The following is a 17,228-nucleotide window of genomic DNA, read 5'->3' as shown; positions in this document are numbered from 1 at the left end:
TGCACCAAGGGAGGTAGAGATTGGATGTCAAGAAAAAATTCTTCACGGAAAGGGTTATCAGGCACTGGAACAGGCTGCCTAGGAAGGTGGTTGAGTCACCTCAGGTGTTTAAAAGACAGCTAGGTGGGGTGCTTGGAGATATGGTTTAGTAGTGGGCAGGTATGGTTGGACTCGATCATCTCAGAGGTCTTTTCCAACCAGGCGATTCTATGATCTTGACCTTCATATACTTTTTAAGCAAATGGAAGATTTCTGTTGTCTCCTGAGTTTTAAGTAAGAGATTTCAGTGCATGAATATATACAAAGTACGCAAGTACATTTAGCTTGTCTAGCTAACCTGAAGTTAAGGAAGCTGTAATTCCCTTTTATAAGTCCATTCCCTTTTATTTTTTGAACCTCCACTTTTTCATAAGCACACTTTCTTCAGTTCGATTTTTCTCTCTTCTACAGCAGAAGTACAGTTCACTCCACCCTTTATTTTAGTGCCTGTGATCATTCTTGATTCTTCATGCCCTCCTTAGTCTGCTTCTTTCTTCCCACATTGGATGGTGCTGGAAATGGTTATGTGCAGCTCTTTAGTGTTAGCTTTAGTGGAAGGACAGAAACAGACATCTTAAGTAAAAGAATATAGAAAATATAAGGCTATGGCTGGTGTTGCAAACAAAGGCTAAAAGAAACCTGAATTTGAGTAAAACTGGAAGTTTTCAGGATGCTCTGAAGATAGTGCCTGTGGAATTTCTTCCATTCAAACTCTTGTAACAAGTAAAAGTTAACTGCTTGTACTACTGCTGGGATTGGATTGAGTAAATTACAATCGTCAGGATGCGCTGTGCCAGCATAGCAGGTTACAAAGCTAAGGGCATAGTAATTTACAGTTGCTAGCAGTGTTTGGAGGTTCCTATTCAACAGACAAATGGTGTACATATATTTATAGCATGCTTAAGTTTTTGGAGGTGAACTTTGTAAAACTGAATAAACATGTTGAATGCATTATTTTGATCTTCTAGTGTAAGGTTTTTCTTTGTCAGGCAAATTTAAAAACTTCTTTAGAAGTTCTCAGTGACAAAATCTCATATGTCAGTTTGTAAATATCAAAAAAACAGATGAATGTTGCAATAGTGTAAACTTCACATGAAGGCAGCTTTAAGCTGAGCATTATTTCAGTGGTAACTAAGTTGTGTGTAGAATTGCTTGCCAACATCTGCAAGCTTGATACACTTGGTTTACACATACTTATACTTTTTTGCCTGTTTTTGTTTCATATCTATTAAAAATGCTATTTTACTTCAACATTTAATTGCAAATAACTAGTTTTTCTTTCTCATCCTTCCCTTTGTTGCCTGAAGAGATGTAAAGTATATCCAGATCATTCACACAGGAGCAGTTCCAAAATATGGTGTTAGAGCACCACCTATAGGGTTTGCTCAAGATTAAAACTAAGGAAAGTTTCCAGGGAGTAACAGTTGATTGAATATTCAAATAAAATAATATCTTTCTGTATTTTGAGACTTTTTCCTCCCTAGATATTAGGACAAGTCCTATGTTCTGTAACCGAGGTATGTAAGATCGGTAAATGAAGTGTGGTGCAGTAGGTGCTCTTTGCCTTGCAAACATTGGAATCGTGTATGAAGATCATTTCCATGCTAAGGGCTGGAAGGGGTATTTAAATAATGGCCAGGCACTGGTTCCTCTTAAGATATGAAATTTCAACTCCTTGATTATTTTGCTTTAATTTATTTTTTACCTTCTAATGCATTTGTCAGTATAAGGTGTAAGTGCATAGTTGAATTGAACTGAGTCTTTGTGAAGGCTAAAAATAGAATAGGAAAAATAGAATTAGGAAATGCAAAATCTTTGATATTACTAATAAAGTTGTCAAAGTCTATATAGAGTAATCCCTTTTCAATTTCATAGAATTATAGAATGGTTTGGGTTGGAAGGGACCTTAAAGATCATCTAGTTCCTGGCCTTGAACATTTCCAGGGAGGGTGCAATCTGTTCCAGTGTCTGACCACCCTCACAAGAAAGAACTTCTTCCTAATATCTAATCTAAACCCACCCTCTTCCAGTTTAAAGCCATTTCCCCTTGTTCTATCACTACCTGCCCTTGTAAAAAGTCCCTCCCCAGCTTTCTTGTAGGCCCCTTCAGGTATTGGAAGGCAGCTGTAAGATCTCCCTGAAGCCTTCTCTTTTCCAGGCTGAACAGCCCCAACTCTCTCAGCCTGTCCTCATAGCAGAGGTGCTCCACCAGATCATCCTCGTGGCCTCCTCTGGACTTGTTCTAACAGGTCCATGTCTCTCTTGTGTTGGGGGCTCCAGAACTGGACTCAGTGCTCCAGGTGGGGCCTTACAAGAGCGGAGTAGAGGGGGAGAATCACCTCCCTCGACCTGCTGGACACACTTCTCTTGATGCAGCCCAGGATACGGTTATTGGCCTTCTGGGCTGCAAGCACACATTGTCTGCTCATGTTCAGCTTCTCATTCACCAACACTCCCAAGTCCTTCTCTTCAGAGCTGCTCCTAAGCCACTCATTGCCCAGTCTGTATTTATGTTTGGGATTGCCCTGACCCAGATGCAGGACCTTGCATTTGGCCTTGTTGAACTTCATGAGGTTAGTACAGGCCCACCTCCCAAGCCTGTCAAGGTGCCTCTGGATGGCATCCTGTCCCTCCAGCGTGTCAGCTTCACCACACAGCTTGCTGTCATTGGCAAACTTGCTGAGGGTGCACTCAATCCCACTCTCCATGTCACCGACAAAGATGTTGAACAGCACTGGCCGCAGTGGCTCATTTGTAGTACTAATTGACTTTAGTATAAACTTCTGCACTGGCAACATTGGAAAACATCTTTTGGCTGACATGTTGTAACCTGTGTCCATTATGAATTCCTTTAGACATTGGTTTTATTGCTACCTCATCTAACTACATGTGATATTTTCCCTGATAAGTGTTGATTGATTTTTGTCCTACTGCCTTTTTAAAGAAATGTCATTAATCAAGTTGCTTTCAATATATGTGTATTTTTTAGCTTGTGGAGATATTCCACAACAAATTCGATCACCAAGTGGGACAATCACAAGTCCAGGGTGGCCCTCTGAGTATCCTGCCCGCATCAACTGTAGCTGGTACATCCATGCGAACCCAGGGGAGATCATTACTATAAGGTAACGTGCTGTATTGACCACATGAATTGAAGAAGTACTGGTTAGACGTTTTTAACTGCCAATGTGCATTTCCTCTTCTTTCCTGTAAATGTAGGATTTCTGTTTTGTCTGTTTGTTGCCTTTCCTTTTATCTGAATTGCTCTTACACAGCCACGTAGCATTTGTTTTCAGCTGGAGAGTCGACGACTAGAAAAGTTTCTATGTGCTCATTTATTTGATTTCTTTTTAATGTCTCTGAAATACAAGAATTTTGCATTAAAAAAAAATGGAGGCGAAATTCTGTAATGCTTCATTGCTGTGAAATCTTGTGGTGTGCTTAAAAGTGATAGGATATAAATACTAAATAAATAGATATTATTACAGTTTTGGAAACGCTGACTTTTGTTGCGGGGAGCTCCTTCACAGTTTCACGTACCTTAGAACTTTTCTACAGAAGTAATGTAAAAAAGTTGAATTGTAGGTTCAAGTTGTCATCAGTTCATTCTCCATTACTGCCACAGGGGAAATCTAGGCTTGTTTTAGCATCAAAATACAAATTAGTACTGCTTCACAGGCTGATTATGAAACTGCGTTAGCTGCAGATTTACTTCAGTTTCCAGTACAGACCTGCTGATCTAAGAAGCAGCTCTTCATTATGAAGTATTTGCTTTGAAATCAGTTGCTCTTTCAAAGTACTGCTTCTTTAAATTAAACAACCTTTCTACTAAATATTAAACTGGCATAAAAGCAATATAAAGTAGGTAGAGCTGTTCATCTACTAGAATGCTTTCTAAACTTTTTCATACAGTTTTATGTTTCATAAAACTTTTTTTTCACTCATATTGTTTTCTTCCATGCACCTAGTATGTGTTTCACGTTTCATTTCTGGTTTACTGCTGTGTTGACTGTAATGACCTGTTTTGCCCAGATTGTCTCCCCTTCACACCTCATTACCATGACAGCATGTCTTGATATAGCTATAGTCATACCTTGACATTCTATGACATACCCACTGGGTAACGGAGCAGTGCAACTGGGAGCAAATCTTACCTGAAATCATAGTTTTGAACAATTTAGCTGTATTTCTAATGTCAAGTCATATCATTGGCTAAGTGTAGCATTAGCTAAAGTTCTGATGATATTTGGTTAAATAAAACCACTTAGTAGTATATGAGCATCATTAAATGAGACTCATAAAGACAATTGCATGAGCCAATTTTATTTATTTGTTTATTTATTTACTTACTTTCTTACTTATTTATTTATTTATTTTAGATGAAAGCTTAATGTGTTTTTAATAGCAGAACTGAGCTGCTTTAAGTAGTGGATGCAATATTTTGGTTGACAGAATGGATTCTTGCTGTCCTCATAACGTAAAAGAATCATCACCACAAGGTTAAACGTTCTTCTTACATAGGTAGAGAAACCGCGCTTTTTATTTCAGACCAGAAAAGAGCTTACAGCTGATTTCCATTTTTACGTGTAGCAGTTCATGAGCTTGGTTGAATATCCTGTTCAGTGGCAATTTTGACCTCTCTTTTTTTTGTTCCCCTCTCTGCCAGCTTTCAAGATTTTGATGTTCAGGGATCCCGACGATGCAGCTCAGACTGGTTAACAATTGGAAGCTACAAGAATATTGAAGGCTATAGAGCATGCGGCTCCTCCATTCCTTCACCGTACATCTCTTCACAGGATCATGTTTGGATCAGGTTTCATTCAGATGATAGCATCTCCAGAAAAGGCTTCAGATTAGCCTATTTTGCCGGTATGTTTCAAATGATACCTAGTTTAATTTTATGGTTTCATTTTCTGAAAGTTTTCTGTTTCAATAAATACTTCCTTCTAGCAGGGTACAGTATATGCATTTCCTGAAGTCGATTCAAGGCTTAGTGAAGTTATACATTGTGTAGATTATTTTAATCCCATACAAAACTTGACTATTCAAAGTGGGAATTAGTGTGGACAGTAATAATCAGAGTGAATTATTTGGTGGGTGGCAAGTTCAGTATTACTACTAGGCAACTTGGGAGGTTTTTTAACATACCTTAAGATTTGAAAATTTTTTATCAGAATAGAATTACTTGTTACAATAGTTACAATAGTTGGGTAGACTTCTGAGTAGTATAAATAGGGCAAGAAAAGGAAGAAACAGTGGGATTCTTTTTACATTTGAATCATTATTTCCCATTTCCAGAAAGTATACTCTTTCTTTAAAAACACCCACAGTTTAAAAATCTATTAACATTATAAATTACTCTAGCTAAGTATAGACATGGTTTTGTGCATGCAAAATTTTTCTTGAATAATTAAAGTATGTGATATAAACTAGTTACCAGTAGTAATAGTTTGAGACTGTTTTGTGGGCTTGCTCTAATAGCTGTTGCCAAGAGAGAAGGAAGACAGTCTCGGGTAAAGACTAGCTCCAAACTTTTTTCTGGGCTTAAGTGGTGTTAGGATTCTATATAATATCATAATCATGGTTTTCTATATCCTGATAATCAAAAATACTTGATTAGATTCCTCTTTGTTTTCATAATGGTCATGCTTTCTCTTGCTTCCTCAGTGTATGCCTATACTCCACTCTCTGGCCTGCTCCGAATCTTAGTGCACTTTTAACTCCTCCATAAAACAATTCATACTGTCTTACAACTATCCACTGCCACCCATCTTCAAAACTATTCCACCAAGATTCAGTAAAATGAGCCCTAATCTCCCCTGTCCTAAGCCATCTTTGTGCCTGTTCTGTATTCTGAACAGTTTCTACCTAATAGCTTCCTCCACCTTGTCAGAGCTCCTTCACAAGCCTGAAGTTTCCAGGAGGGTTTACGCCTTTCTATTGCCTGTTTTCAGGCCCACTAAAAAATTCCCTCTACCCTTCAGCTCTTTGTGGCTTGGCAACTCTTGACAGAAGTAATGCAGCCTTGCATTTGATGCGGATCAGTTTTCAGGGCAGTGTCTACCTAGGTTTTGCTTACTGCTGTCTCACCGAAAAACATGGCGGGGGTAAAAAGCCCCTGTCTAATCGGTGACCCCCTAGTATTGTTTCTGCGAACTGCCCATACACACACTTACCCTGTGTGAGGGCTTCTGCCCTGCTTATCTCCCTCTCCTGGTAGGCACAGAGGGAAGACAGTGTTACTGCCTGAGGGGCTTTGAGAAGGAAGGACATTGTGAATAGGGGTGTGGAATGGGAAGAGGAGAGAAGCCACAGGCTCAGCAGAGTTTTTCTGAAAATCCTTTCCTCTCTTTTCCTCTCTCTTGAAACAATTTCAGTCTATAACCCTTTTTGGAAGAAACTGTAACATTTTCAACAATAAGCAATTTTTTCTGTTAGGTGATTTCTTCTTGTTAGCATCATGTAGTAGTACTCGGTTTAGAGTACTTAAGACTTTAGTCCAATATTTTTAAATGTCTTTAAAAATTTTTTTGGTTTGTTTTGGTTTTGTTTGGAATTTTTTATGCTTGATATGATACTTAGGAAGTATTTCATGACTACCTTATCACAGCAGATATGTTTCAGCAAGGAAAATTCAGACTAGATATGAGGACTTTTATCACTTTGTGTGGTTAAGCACTGGGACTTTGAAAATACTTGATTGTACAGGGCCCTGGACAACCCAATCAAACTTGAGTTAGCCTTTCTTTGAGCAGATTATTTGATTAGGTGGCCTCTGGAGATCACTTCCAATCTGAATTGTTCTGTTATAAAGCAAGATAGAACCCTGAGAAAGCCTGTATCTCAGTAAGTTCATCGTGGTGTCTCTTCTGTTTCTTTTTTTAAACCCCAAGTATAGTGTTAGATTTGGTATACATTTCTCTGATTTATTTCCTGAATTACTACTGTGTAGGACCCTCTGCATTGCAGATTTTTTGATTTTTTTTTTTATTTTTTTTTTTAGGATTGACCACAGCAGTTTGTTTTATATAAAATCCTACAGTCTGTACTGTGTTTTCTTAGAAATTGCAGTGATTTTAAATGATACAGTGGTATTTGACTCAGCTAAGTTGTTGCAGAGCTGAAATAACTTGCTTCCCAGCTATGCTTCCATGTTTAGTATGACTGGAACTTTAGTAGCTGAAGCCCTAAAGAAATATTCTTGGTGTTACAAGTATGGTAGTAGACAAGTACAGCACACCACATTTTCTTAAGTAAAAGTGTCTCCTGACCTTTTATTTTTCCCCGAGTTTAAACCAAAACCAAACTACGCTCCAATCACCAACCAACCCCTTCCATGTTTTCTGGACCACTACTTGGATCCTTAACTTTTAAAGTATGATTTGGATCCTTAACTTTGAAAGTATAACTTTGTGTTCAGGCAAGCATGTGTTTCTGCATTTGCTGCACTCTCCTCTTAGTTGCTGGAGGAGAGACAGAAGCAGTGGGAAGAGGTGAGGACAGAGATTTCTTTTTGGTGGTAATAGATAATCTTCATCTGTCAGCTTCTCTCTTGCCATAGATCCTTTTGTTACAAAGTAGGAACCTACAAAAACAGGAGAGAGATCTGACTGCTTTTACCAGAAACGAGTTAACTGGTACTTCAGGACAAAATGTTTCTGTATTTTGAGTGATAGAGGAGAGAAACAGTATTTTTCTGACTTATTTCTAGCACCTTAGAAGCCAGATTTTTCAATTGCTTTAAGTGAGCATTGTTTTTTGGCTTGGTTACTTGACTGAAAGCAGCTGAGGATGAGGCTTATGCTGATGTGCTGACAGAATTTTGACTTGAAAAAACTGTCCTATCTTAAAACTTACTGAAAGTTGTGATGATTTACAGAGACTTTAAATAGTTGTCTTGCCATTCTGAACTATGTGGTGCAGCAAGTAAATATGTGACGCAAACCATAAAATGCTAAATTCTAAAAAGATTTTTTTTTCTTTTTTCTTTTTCTTTCAGGGAAATCTGATGAACCAAATTGTGATTGTGACCAGTTTCATTGCGCTAATGGGAAGTGCATTCCAGAAAGTTGGAAATGTAATAATATGGATGAATGTGGAGACAACTCGGATGAAGAAATCTGTGCCAAAACTAACCCTCCGACAGCTGCTTCCTTGCAAACTTGTGCTTACAATCAGTTCCAGTGTCTTTCTCGCTTCACCAAGCTTTACACTTGCCTTCCAGAATCTTTAAGATGTGATGGTAACATTGACTGTCTTGACCTAGGAGATGAAATAGACTGTGATGTGCCAACATGTGGGCAGTGGTTAAAATACTTTTATGGTACTTTCAGTTCTCCCAACTATCCTGACTTCTATCCACCTGGAAGCAACTGCACCTGGCTGATAGACACTGGTGACCATCGCAAAGTAATTTTGCGATTCACTGACTTTAAACTTGATGGTACAGGTTACGGAGACTATGTCAAAATATATGATGGATTAGAGGAGAATCCACGGAGGCTGTTGCGTGTGCTAACAGCATTTGACTCGCATGCTCCTCTCACAGTTGTTTCATCCTCAGGACAGATAAGAGTGCATTTTTGTGCTGACAAAGTGAATGCTGCAAGAGGATTCAATGCGACCTATCAAGTAGATGGCTTCTGTTTGCCCTGGGAAATCCCATGTGGTGGAAATTGGGGTTGCTACACAGAGCAGCAACGCTGTGATGGCTACTGGCACTGTCCAAATGGAAGGGATGAAACTAACTGCACCATGTGCCAAAGAGATGAGTTTCCCTGCTCTCGAAATGGTGTTTGCTATCCTCGTTCAGATCGCTGCAACTACCAGAATCATTGCCCTAATGGTTCAGATGAAAAAAATTGTTTCTTCTGTCAGCCAGGAAATTTTCATTGTAAAAATAACCGCTGTGTGTTTGAAAGCTGGGTTTGTGATTCTCAAGATGACTGTGGTGATGGTAGTGATGAAGAGAATTGCCCAGTCATTGTGCCCACTAGAGTAATAACTGCAGCTGTCATTGGGAGTCTTATTTGTGGATTGCTGCTTGTCATTGCATTGGGATGTACTTGTAAATTGTACTCACTCAGGATGTTTGAGCGACGGTAAGTAGAACAGATGGCTTCAAGAACTTAAATTTTTAAAGTATTTTCATATCTTTTCTCGTTATACTTGAAATATTTTTATTGATATGCAATTATTGTTGCATGTGATTTCTGAAGGCATTGTTCCTTCTTCTTCTTTTTCTCCTTTGACATTAAAAGAGACTGTTATCTATTGAGAGCTAAGCTTTCAGATGTTGTTACCAAAAAGTGTGGAAAAGCTGCACTTCTATAATTAAGTATCTCAATTCTGTATTTAACAGCATGTTTATTCTATTGTAGACTATCTCATAGCAGGATTACACATTCTTAAATTTTTATAAAATAATATAAGCATCTCTCATTGTGCCTTTTATATTTAGCTCATGCTTTTTTTTTTTTTTTTACCAGTTTATTGTTGGGTTTATTTTGTTGTTCTTGTCTCAGCTGGACAGACCCATAGGAATGAATGCAAGTAATTATTTGACAAAGAATATTAAATTTCAATTAAATTAGTAAAACCATCTGCTGAAATTTATTATATCAGATTATAATAGTCTGATGTAATTTTAAATATATATAGACATCATAGTCTTATGAAATTTCTTTTCTCTTTGAAAGATCATTTGAAACTCATTTGTCAAGGGTTGAGGCTGAACTGCTAAGAAGAGAAGCTCCTCCATCCTATGGACAATTAATAGCCCAGGGTTTAATTCCACCAGTTGAAGATTTTCCTGTTTGTTCACCAAATCAGGTAAGACTCCAAAATAGCAGGTAGACCACTTAAATTTTAAGGAGACTGAAATAAAGATATTTTAACTTTGATCTGCATTTTCCTGTTCTATAGCATTTCCTTTTCTTCCTTTCAGGCCAATGCTATTATACTAAGGATTAGCCGTTGGACAAAATCATGATACGGTAGCACCACACAGTTTTCTTTGCAGGCTTTTTCTCTTGTTAATGTATGCCAGTAAGGCACACTATAGAATCTCTCTTGCATGAAAAGTAATAGATTGGTAGATCTAGTTTTATGTTCTGTATTGATGTTGTGCCAGTTAAGATTGCAAGCTAGCACTTCAAAATTTGGGAAAGAAGAATTGAGATTTCTAATGCAAAATGGTAGTTCATTCCACTTTGCCTGTGTGTTTAGGTACAATCATGCCCACTGCATAGAAAAGATGGTGGCAAAGGCAAGGCTGTAATATCATATAAAATTAACAGGTATGAGTAACAAAGTAAAAAATAGTAAATGGGAGTTAATAGTGTCTAGCCGTATTGATTCTCGGATGGATTATTAGCACAATTCTTATTTTGTTGATGAATGAATTTCTATCAGAACAACTTTTTCATTTAAAAAAAAATGGCTTTCAGTTATAACGCTCTTTTGTGAAACAGAAGAAAATTCTCAGTCTAGGAATCCTGCTGTGGTGCTGTATTAGAGTTGGCATTATCTTGTATTACATGGTGCAGTTAATACAGCAAAGTTTACTGTTAGTTAATATTGCCGAGCATGTAAGAAAAATAGTTACAAGACCTTAAGAAGAGGAATTGGGTTTTTTTATTATTATTATTATGGATAGAACTGACTTCATTACACTTATTCATCCATAGTTTTCACTTACTCTTTCATGCATACCTGTTCACAAGCAGCAGCTGTGATCTGTCACAAAGGATTTTGCAGAAGAAAAGAGGAAAATAAATTGCAATTTGCATGAGAGACTTTGAAAACAGAAAGAAGATATTGTGAAGATTTTTTTCACTAGCTAAATTAGCACTAAAACTTATTAATGAGCTTATTAATGCATGCCAATAATGAATCCTGTAGGATCCCTCACTCTTACTGGGTATGTTATCATGGCTGTAATAAAGAGCAGTATGTTTCTGTTTAAAAACAGTTCTGTACTTCCACACATTTAGTTTGCTTGTCCTCTTTTCCAAAATGAAGCTTCACCAGTTTGTGATGCAGTTATGCTCACAACCCTCTTGAGGTAGACTGAGGTCAAGAAAGTCTGTGAAGACAGCGCAGTTGTCATGCCCAGCTGTGTAAGTCCTCTGGTATAGGTACCTTGGAACAAAACAGTGTTTCCTGCACATCCCTACCCTGAACACTTCAGGTTTGGTGAATATGAACATGTTTAGGAACCATTATGGTTTTCAGACAAACTTGGCTTGCCCAGACCCATTTTTCATCATGAAACCCCACAAAGGTGGCCTAAAGTTCTTAGGTTTTGCTGAAATGAAATTTCCTGATAGAGAGGACAAAATTCAGACGTGTAGTGTCTGCATTCAGAGATGGGTTCCGGATCTTTAAAAAGCTATGCAATTGCTGACATTTTCTTTTATCTTCAGTTTGACTTAACTTGAATTAACCATCATTGCTTTGGATATATTTTAAATTATTTTTCAGAACCAAAATATAGTGGAATTTGAAAACTTACTGAAAGTGTCAATCTTTCATAGTGACATAAAATAAAATGCAGTTGCTTTATAGTCTTTCTTTGTAACCATGATTTCACACTCCATAAAAATACTGATACATGTACAATACTTTTGAATAATGAGAGTGTTTTAGTAAATTCACATTATGAAGACCAGTATTTCTGATAAGACTTGTGGCCTTGAAAACTTAAGTAGCTATACTGGGAAATTAACTAGCATAAAAATAAGGAACAGTAGGGAGCAGGCCATCACCTTCAAAAATAATGAAAAAGTCACTCTAGAGCATTGATGCTTCCATGATAAACATTTTTACTTTTATTTAATCAATGAAGTTGTATTGTTTAAAAGAAAATTACTTTTCAGAGAAGAGAACACCAGTAAGATGTTTTAAGCAATATGTACATCTTAAGACTGCAAATCTGTGTAGGACTGAAGATAACTAGTTGAGATATCCTAGAAGTTAGTAATCTCAAGCTAGAGGAATCTTGGTTTTTCTGGTTTTTATGTAATGCTTTCTGCCTAAAATTGATACATGCCTTCAGAGCTGGATTTTCAAGGGTGTGTAACAGTCTCTCCAGTAACTTTTGAAAGCAAGGCTATTGAGCATAGGTATTTATATGCTTGAATTCAAATATCATTCTGTGTACTATTGGAAGAAAAGAGGTGGGTTATGCATGAAGTATTTGGATACTGTGCTGTGTATGCCCTGTGGCATCTGGAGCATTGTGGAAGGGAGATGAAGTTGACAGCATGAGAACACCGAAGTTCAGTGTTTGTAAACAAAGTGAAATATATGCATATACATTAAACGTTTATTTGGGGGAAAAAAAAAGGCTAGTCTGAAGAATATTCTGTATTTTTGCCATAGTCTTCTCTGAAAGATGCAAATACAGACTTTATCCTAACTAGACACATCAGTGAATATTTCCATAATCATAGGCATCTGTCAGATCTTCTATTCTAGTATTTGAGAATTGAGGTACTCAGCTGAGACACTGTTTTCTGTAAGTTTGAGTAAGGGATGCCCAGGTCAAAGGTGTTAATAAAGGTGTAAGGTTTGTGTTACCTTACAATTTAAAAGTTATACAAGATTTTAAGCCGAAAAATTCAGGCATGCATTGTTCTGTAGCTGAATGACTAGAAATTATATACTGTGTTTGAGAAATGTATGGTTTAGAACACATAAGATAATTTTAATTAAACAGAAGCATTAAAGCATTTGGAAACTGGAATTAACTGATTATGCCAGAATGGGAAAAAATCAAACTACAAGCCTCTGCTAGTGAAGATACTTAATTTAGTCTCTATTCTAGGCAGCCCCATGGTAGTGGATAAGGAAAGGTCACCTCTGTTAAATCTTTCTGGAAGATTTCATTTTTAAATCCTAAACTTTTTGAGGCATGTTTCTATGTACTGTACTCTAAAATCCACAGTGACTACTTTATCTTCTTGGTGAGATTGTTTGTAACAGATCTTGCCTATCTGCTGTCCTGGATCTGCACTGGGTCAGTGGGTGTACTTTTCTGTAATCAGTGTTTCATATCCAGGTTACAGTGCATGGTTTTCACTTTGCCTTTATTTGGAGGTCTTTGATTTGGGCAGAAACATACCTTATCTACTACATTGCTCTTTTATTCCCCTTTTTCTTCCATGTGTATTTCTGCTTAGTTTCCTTGTTCATAATGCTTTTTCCTCTAGACTTTTTTCATGCTTGCTACATACACCAGATCCTTAATATTAAAAGTGCAACATTTTTTAGTATTTAAGACTCTACATTTACCTTTGTGGTTATATGCTGTTTTGCACAACAGTTGTTGTTCTTCTGTTAGAACAGTGCCAACATACTGTCAACACTTTACTGTTGCTTATCTTCTCATTTAGGCTTCAGTTCTGGAAAACCTGAGACTGGCAGTACGATCTCAGCTTGGATTTACCTCAATCAGACTTCCTATTGCTGGCAGATCAAGTAACATTTGGAATCGGATTTTTAATTTTGCAAGGTCACGTCATTCTGGATCACTGGCATTGGTCTCAGCGGATGGAGATGATGTTGCTAGCCAAAGTACTAGTAGAGAAGCTGAAAGAAATAATACTCACAGAAGTCTGTTTTCAGTTGAATCTGATGATACAGACACAGAAAATGAAAGAAGAGACACAGCAGGAGCAGTTGGCGGTGTTGCTGCCACCTTGCCTCAGAAAGTCCCTCCTGCAACAGCAATAGAAGCAACAGTGGGAGCATGTGGGAGTTCCTCTGCTCAGAGCAGCAGTGCCGGTAACACGGATAGTGGAAGAGAAGTGACAAGCGTAGATCCTCCAAGCACAAGTCCCGCACGTCACCAGCTCACTAGCGCGCTAAGTCGTATGACTCAAGGCTTACGCTGGGTACGCTTTACTTTAGGCAGATCGAGCTCAGTGAATCAGAACCAAAGTCCTTTGAGACAACTTGATAATGGGGTAAGTGGAAGAGAAGAGGATGATGATGTTGAAATGTTAATTCCAGTCTCTGATGTAGCATCAGACTTTGACATGAATGACTGTTCAAGACCTCTACTTGATCTCAGCTCAGATCAAGGACCAGGGCTTAGACAGCCTTACAGTGCAACACATCACGGTGTAAGGTCATGCAGTCGAGACGGCCCCTGTGAGAGCTGTGGCATCGTACACACTGCCCAGATACCCGACACTTGCTTAGAAGCAACAGTGAAAAATGAAACTAGTGACGATGAGGCATTATTACTCTGCTAGGTACGGATTGTTTAGGAAAGATTGTGTACAAGTTGGAGCAATATCTGTCATTGTTTTGTACTTCACAATTAAAGATAGTTTTTAGGTTTAAAAATCCAGGACAGCATTATGTTAAAACTATTTTTTAGCCTGTGTGGTTTGAGTAAACATTTCTTATACTGGATGATGTTATGGAACTATTAGAGTGAATATTTTAATGGCTCTGAATACACGATGTGTGTATCCAGTATAATCTGATTATTCTTTAAAGTGAAGTTATCCCAGTTAGTTTCAAATTTAGTTTATCCTGGTACTGTAGTTCAAACCAGAAACATGGTTGCTCAAGACTTACTTGGCTGCCTGTTTAACCCCATATTAACAGGTGAATTTGTACAGAATTGTTTTCCTTTAGGAATTGACTCTGTTGTATTATTGCCAACATACATGTAACTTAATATACTAAATGCTGGTAAGGTTTGTTAATGTAAAATATGTACTTTTCTTTGAGTTTATACAACACTTTCGTCTAAGTATTCTTGAATTTCATCATAATGTGAACTTATTTAAAGGGAGGAGAAACTTTCTCCAGGAGCATTCTTTTTTCTCTCTGAAGTACAAAATGCAATGATTTGTGAAATTTAGACATAATAGATAAACTGATGGCAAAAGCTTTTATAGCACTGACTTTCCTAAACTGCAATCTAATATGGTACAGCCAAATAGTATGTAAAATCCCCAGTCGTTAGTCTTTTTGATTTGAAGTAAAAAAGGGCCGAAGATATTACAATATGTGTTAGTTCTTTAAATATCCAATATGTACAAATACACTACAGAATAAGTTCCAACTGGTAATATTATACTGTAGGGTATAAAGCTTGTTTGGACTCAAGGGATTTGCACTAAAATCATATTAAGGTCTCTAATGAGCTTAGTGCACAAGCACTATCACTTTAAGTACTATTATTGTCTAATATTGCAATGGCTATATATTTCCATGGCTCTTTTCTTGGGGTGTTGCATTTTTGTTGCAATTGAATTTTCTTTACTAATTCCCTATTTATTCGTTGTATTTAAAAACTGGTTTACTTGGTTGCAGACTGGTTGCTTAAAAAAAAAATCCCTTTCAGTGTAATTTTTTTTTTTAATGATATTACATGTTGGAGCAAGAAAGATCAGTGGGAAAAAAAACCTCATAACTTCCAATTTTGTGATAAGCAGGTCAATATGTGGCTACTAGTGTAAAAACACAAATCTACACCTTTTAAAAACAAAACTGTCAACTACTGTTTTATTTATTCTTTGCCAGTCTGTTTTTAGTAGGCTTAAAGATCCAGTATGAAATGTATTTGTGTGTGATTGTATGCTATTTATTAAATTTTAAATACTTTGTTGAATGTCATTTTAAAGCATGTTTAAAGTCTTGTGCATTTCTGTCGTGTTATGCTGTTGGGCAGAACTGACTAAAATGTTTTAATATGTATCAAAATTAAATTGAATTTTTGTTATGTTTTTGAGGTACTTTTAAAGATAAATCCAAGGTCTGTCTGGCTTTTTATTTTATTTTTTAAAAATCTTCATCTCTGAAGTACAAATCACATGCAGAAGAAACAAGTAATTGAATGGATTCCAAATGTATGTATCTTCTCCCTCCTCTCTTCTTTCACAGACACTGGGATGAGAAAAATAAACAATTTTACCATTCGGGTGATTTTATTCATGAGAGTTAGCAGGTAAATTCTGAATTCAGGACATGGTTATGTAGATTTGTGCTTTTGAGGAACTTATGTGCAATACAGTTGTAAAAGATTTTATTGTGATGATTCATGTGGTTTCAAGTTTCAGAACAGATCACATCACACCGGTACCAGATCAGGTACAGATTGGCCCATAATTACACATACCTGAGTAAAAGTCATCAATGGCCATTTTTATTCACATTGAATAATATCTAAATCTGTAGGTAATCTTTAGTCTGATTTCAGTGGCATTGCTTATAGAGCAGGCAACTTTGCAATATGAACATGGTAACACACCCTAAAATATATGTGAACGGTATGTCCTGGTATAAAATACTGGGTTTTTAAACCTTCCTAACTAATTGTCATTAGAAAGTGGTTACGGAAATGTTTGTCCCCAAGGCAGATACATTTTGAAGAAAGAGTCTTCACAGAATACCTTCTGTGTTACACACACATGTAAAGTGGTCTAAATTTGTTCCATGAGATGCCCCAAATAGCATGTACCTATGGACTCCATATTGCAGATGTAAAAAGAACACAATGTTTAATTTGTTTTAAAGGAGAAATGCTACACATTTAACTGAGAAGTTGGATTTGATTGAGAATTTGGAAAATTGTAAATAAAATTCATATTTGTATGAGGCTAATTTGTTGCAGTGATTTTTTTCTTCATGAATTTAAAGGGAGTGATTTTTTTTTTTATTAGTAATGATTGGATTTCCTTTTGTTTGATTAGTTTTTTGGGGTTTTGGTGTTTGGTTGGTTGGGGTTTTTTTTAACTGAGACTTCTGTTGAGTCATGTTACTTTATTTCTTCTTATTTTGGAGCTGCTCAAATTAATGTTTTATTTAAGTAATTCTTGGTTTAGCTGTGCTACAATGCTAGGGCATTTTGAAGAAAAGTCATAATGAGTCACTGTGGGATTCTCTTACTTGCTATAATAAATCACTTTCATCTGAAAGCTTTGAAGAATGTGGGTTATTGTGAGGTGATTTTTCTTCTCATGTAAATGTTTCTAAGCATGGAAGGAGTCTGTCATTGTTCCTTTTCACATATCATGCTTTTCTTCTTGTTTGATTTGCATAGAGACATTAAGGGGCTGATTGAGCCTCCAGTGCTACAAGGGCTTGTTTTGTTTCCAAAGGCAAGTCCATTTTCAGTACAAGTTCAGCAAGTATTGGTGGTACCTGTTCTTTCAAAACAGTTTCCC

General features: G+C 36.9%; 1 protein-coding gene across 1 annotated transcript; it reads left to right on the top strand.

The window, feature by feature from the left end:
- Nucleotides 1-2,985: 2,985 nt before the first annotated feature.
- On the top strand, nucleotides 2,986-16,661 carry LRP12 (LDL receptor related protein 12). The gene is made up of 5 exons (XM_010171363.2): nucleotides 2,986-3,164; nucleotides 4,706-4,908; nucleotides 8,039-9,140; nucleotides 9,738-9,870; nucleotides 13,437-16,661. The coding sequence occupies exons 1-5, from the start codon at nucleotides 2,986-2,988 to the stop codon at nucleotides 14,298-14,300; spliced, it is 2,481 nt and encodes an 826-aa protein (XP_010169665.1). The 3' UTR covers nucleotides 14,301-16,661.
- The last annotated feature ends 567 nt before the right edge of the window (nucleotides 16,662-17,228 follow it).

Source organism: Antrostomus carolinensis, unplaced genomic scaffold (assembly GCF_000700745.2).
Source record: "Antrostomus carolinensis isolate BGI_N321 unplaced genomic scaffold, ASM70074v2 scaffold28337, whole genome shotgun sequence".
NCBI lineage: Eukaryota > Metazoa > Chordata > Aves > Caprimulgiformes > Caprimulgidae > Antrostomus > Antrostomus carolinensis.
The sequence above is the reverse complement of the archived record's forward strand: the minus strand, read 5'-3'. Positions and strand labels throughout refer to the sequence as shown.

What these genes read in the sequence shown, in the direction of transcription:
- LRP12 (XM_010171363.2), top strand. Translation starts at nt 2,986, where the DNA reads ATGTCATTAATCAAGTTGCTTTCAATATATGTGTATTTTTTAGCTTGT. An exon ending in GGGGAGATCATTACTATAAG is followed by an intron (nt 3,165 to 4,705) that starts GTAACGTGCTGT and finishes CCTCTCTGCCAG; the next exon opens with CTTTCAAGATTTTGATGTTC. An exon ending in CAGATTAGCCTATTTTGCCG is followed by an intron (nt 4,909 to 8,038) that starts GTATGTTTCAAA and finishes TTTTTCTTTCAG; the next exon opens with GGAAATCTGATGAACCAAAT.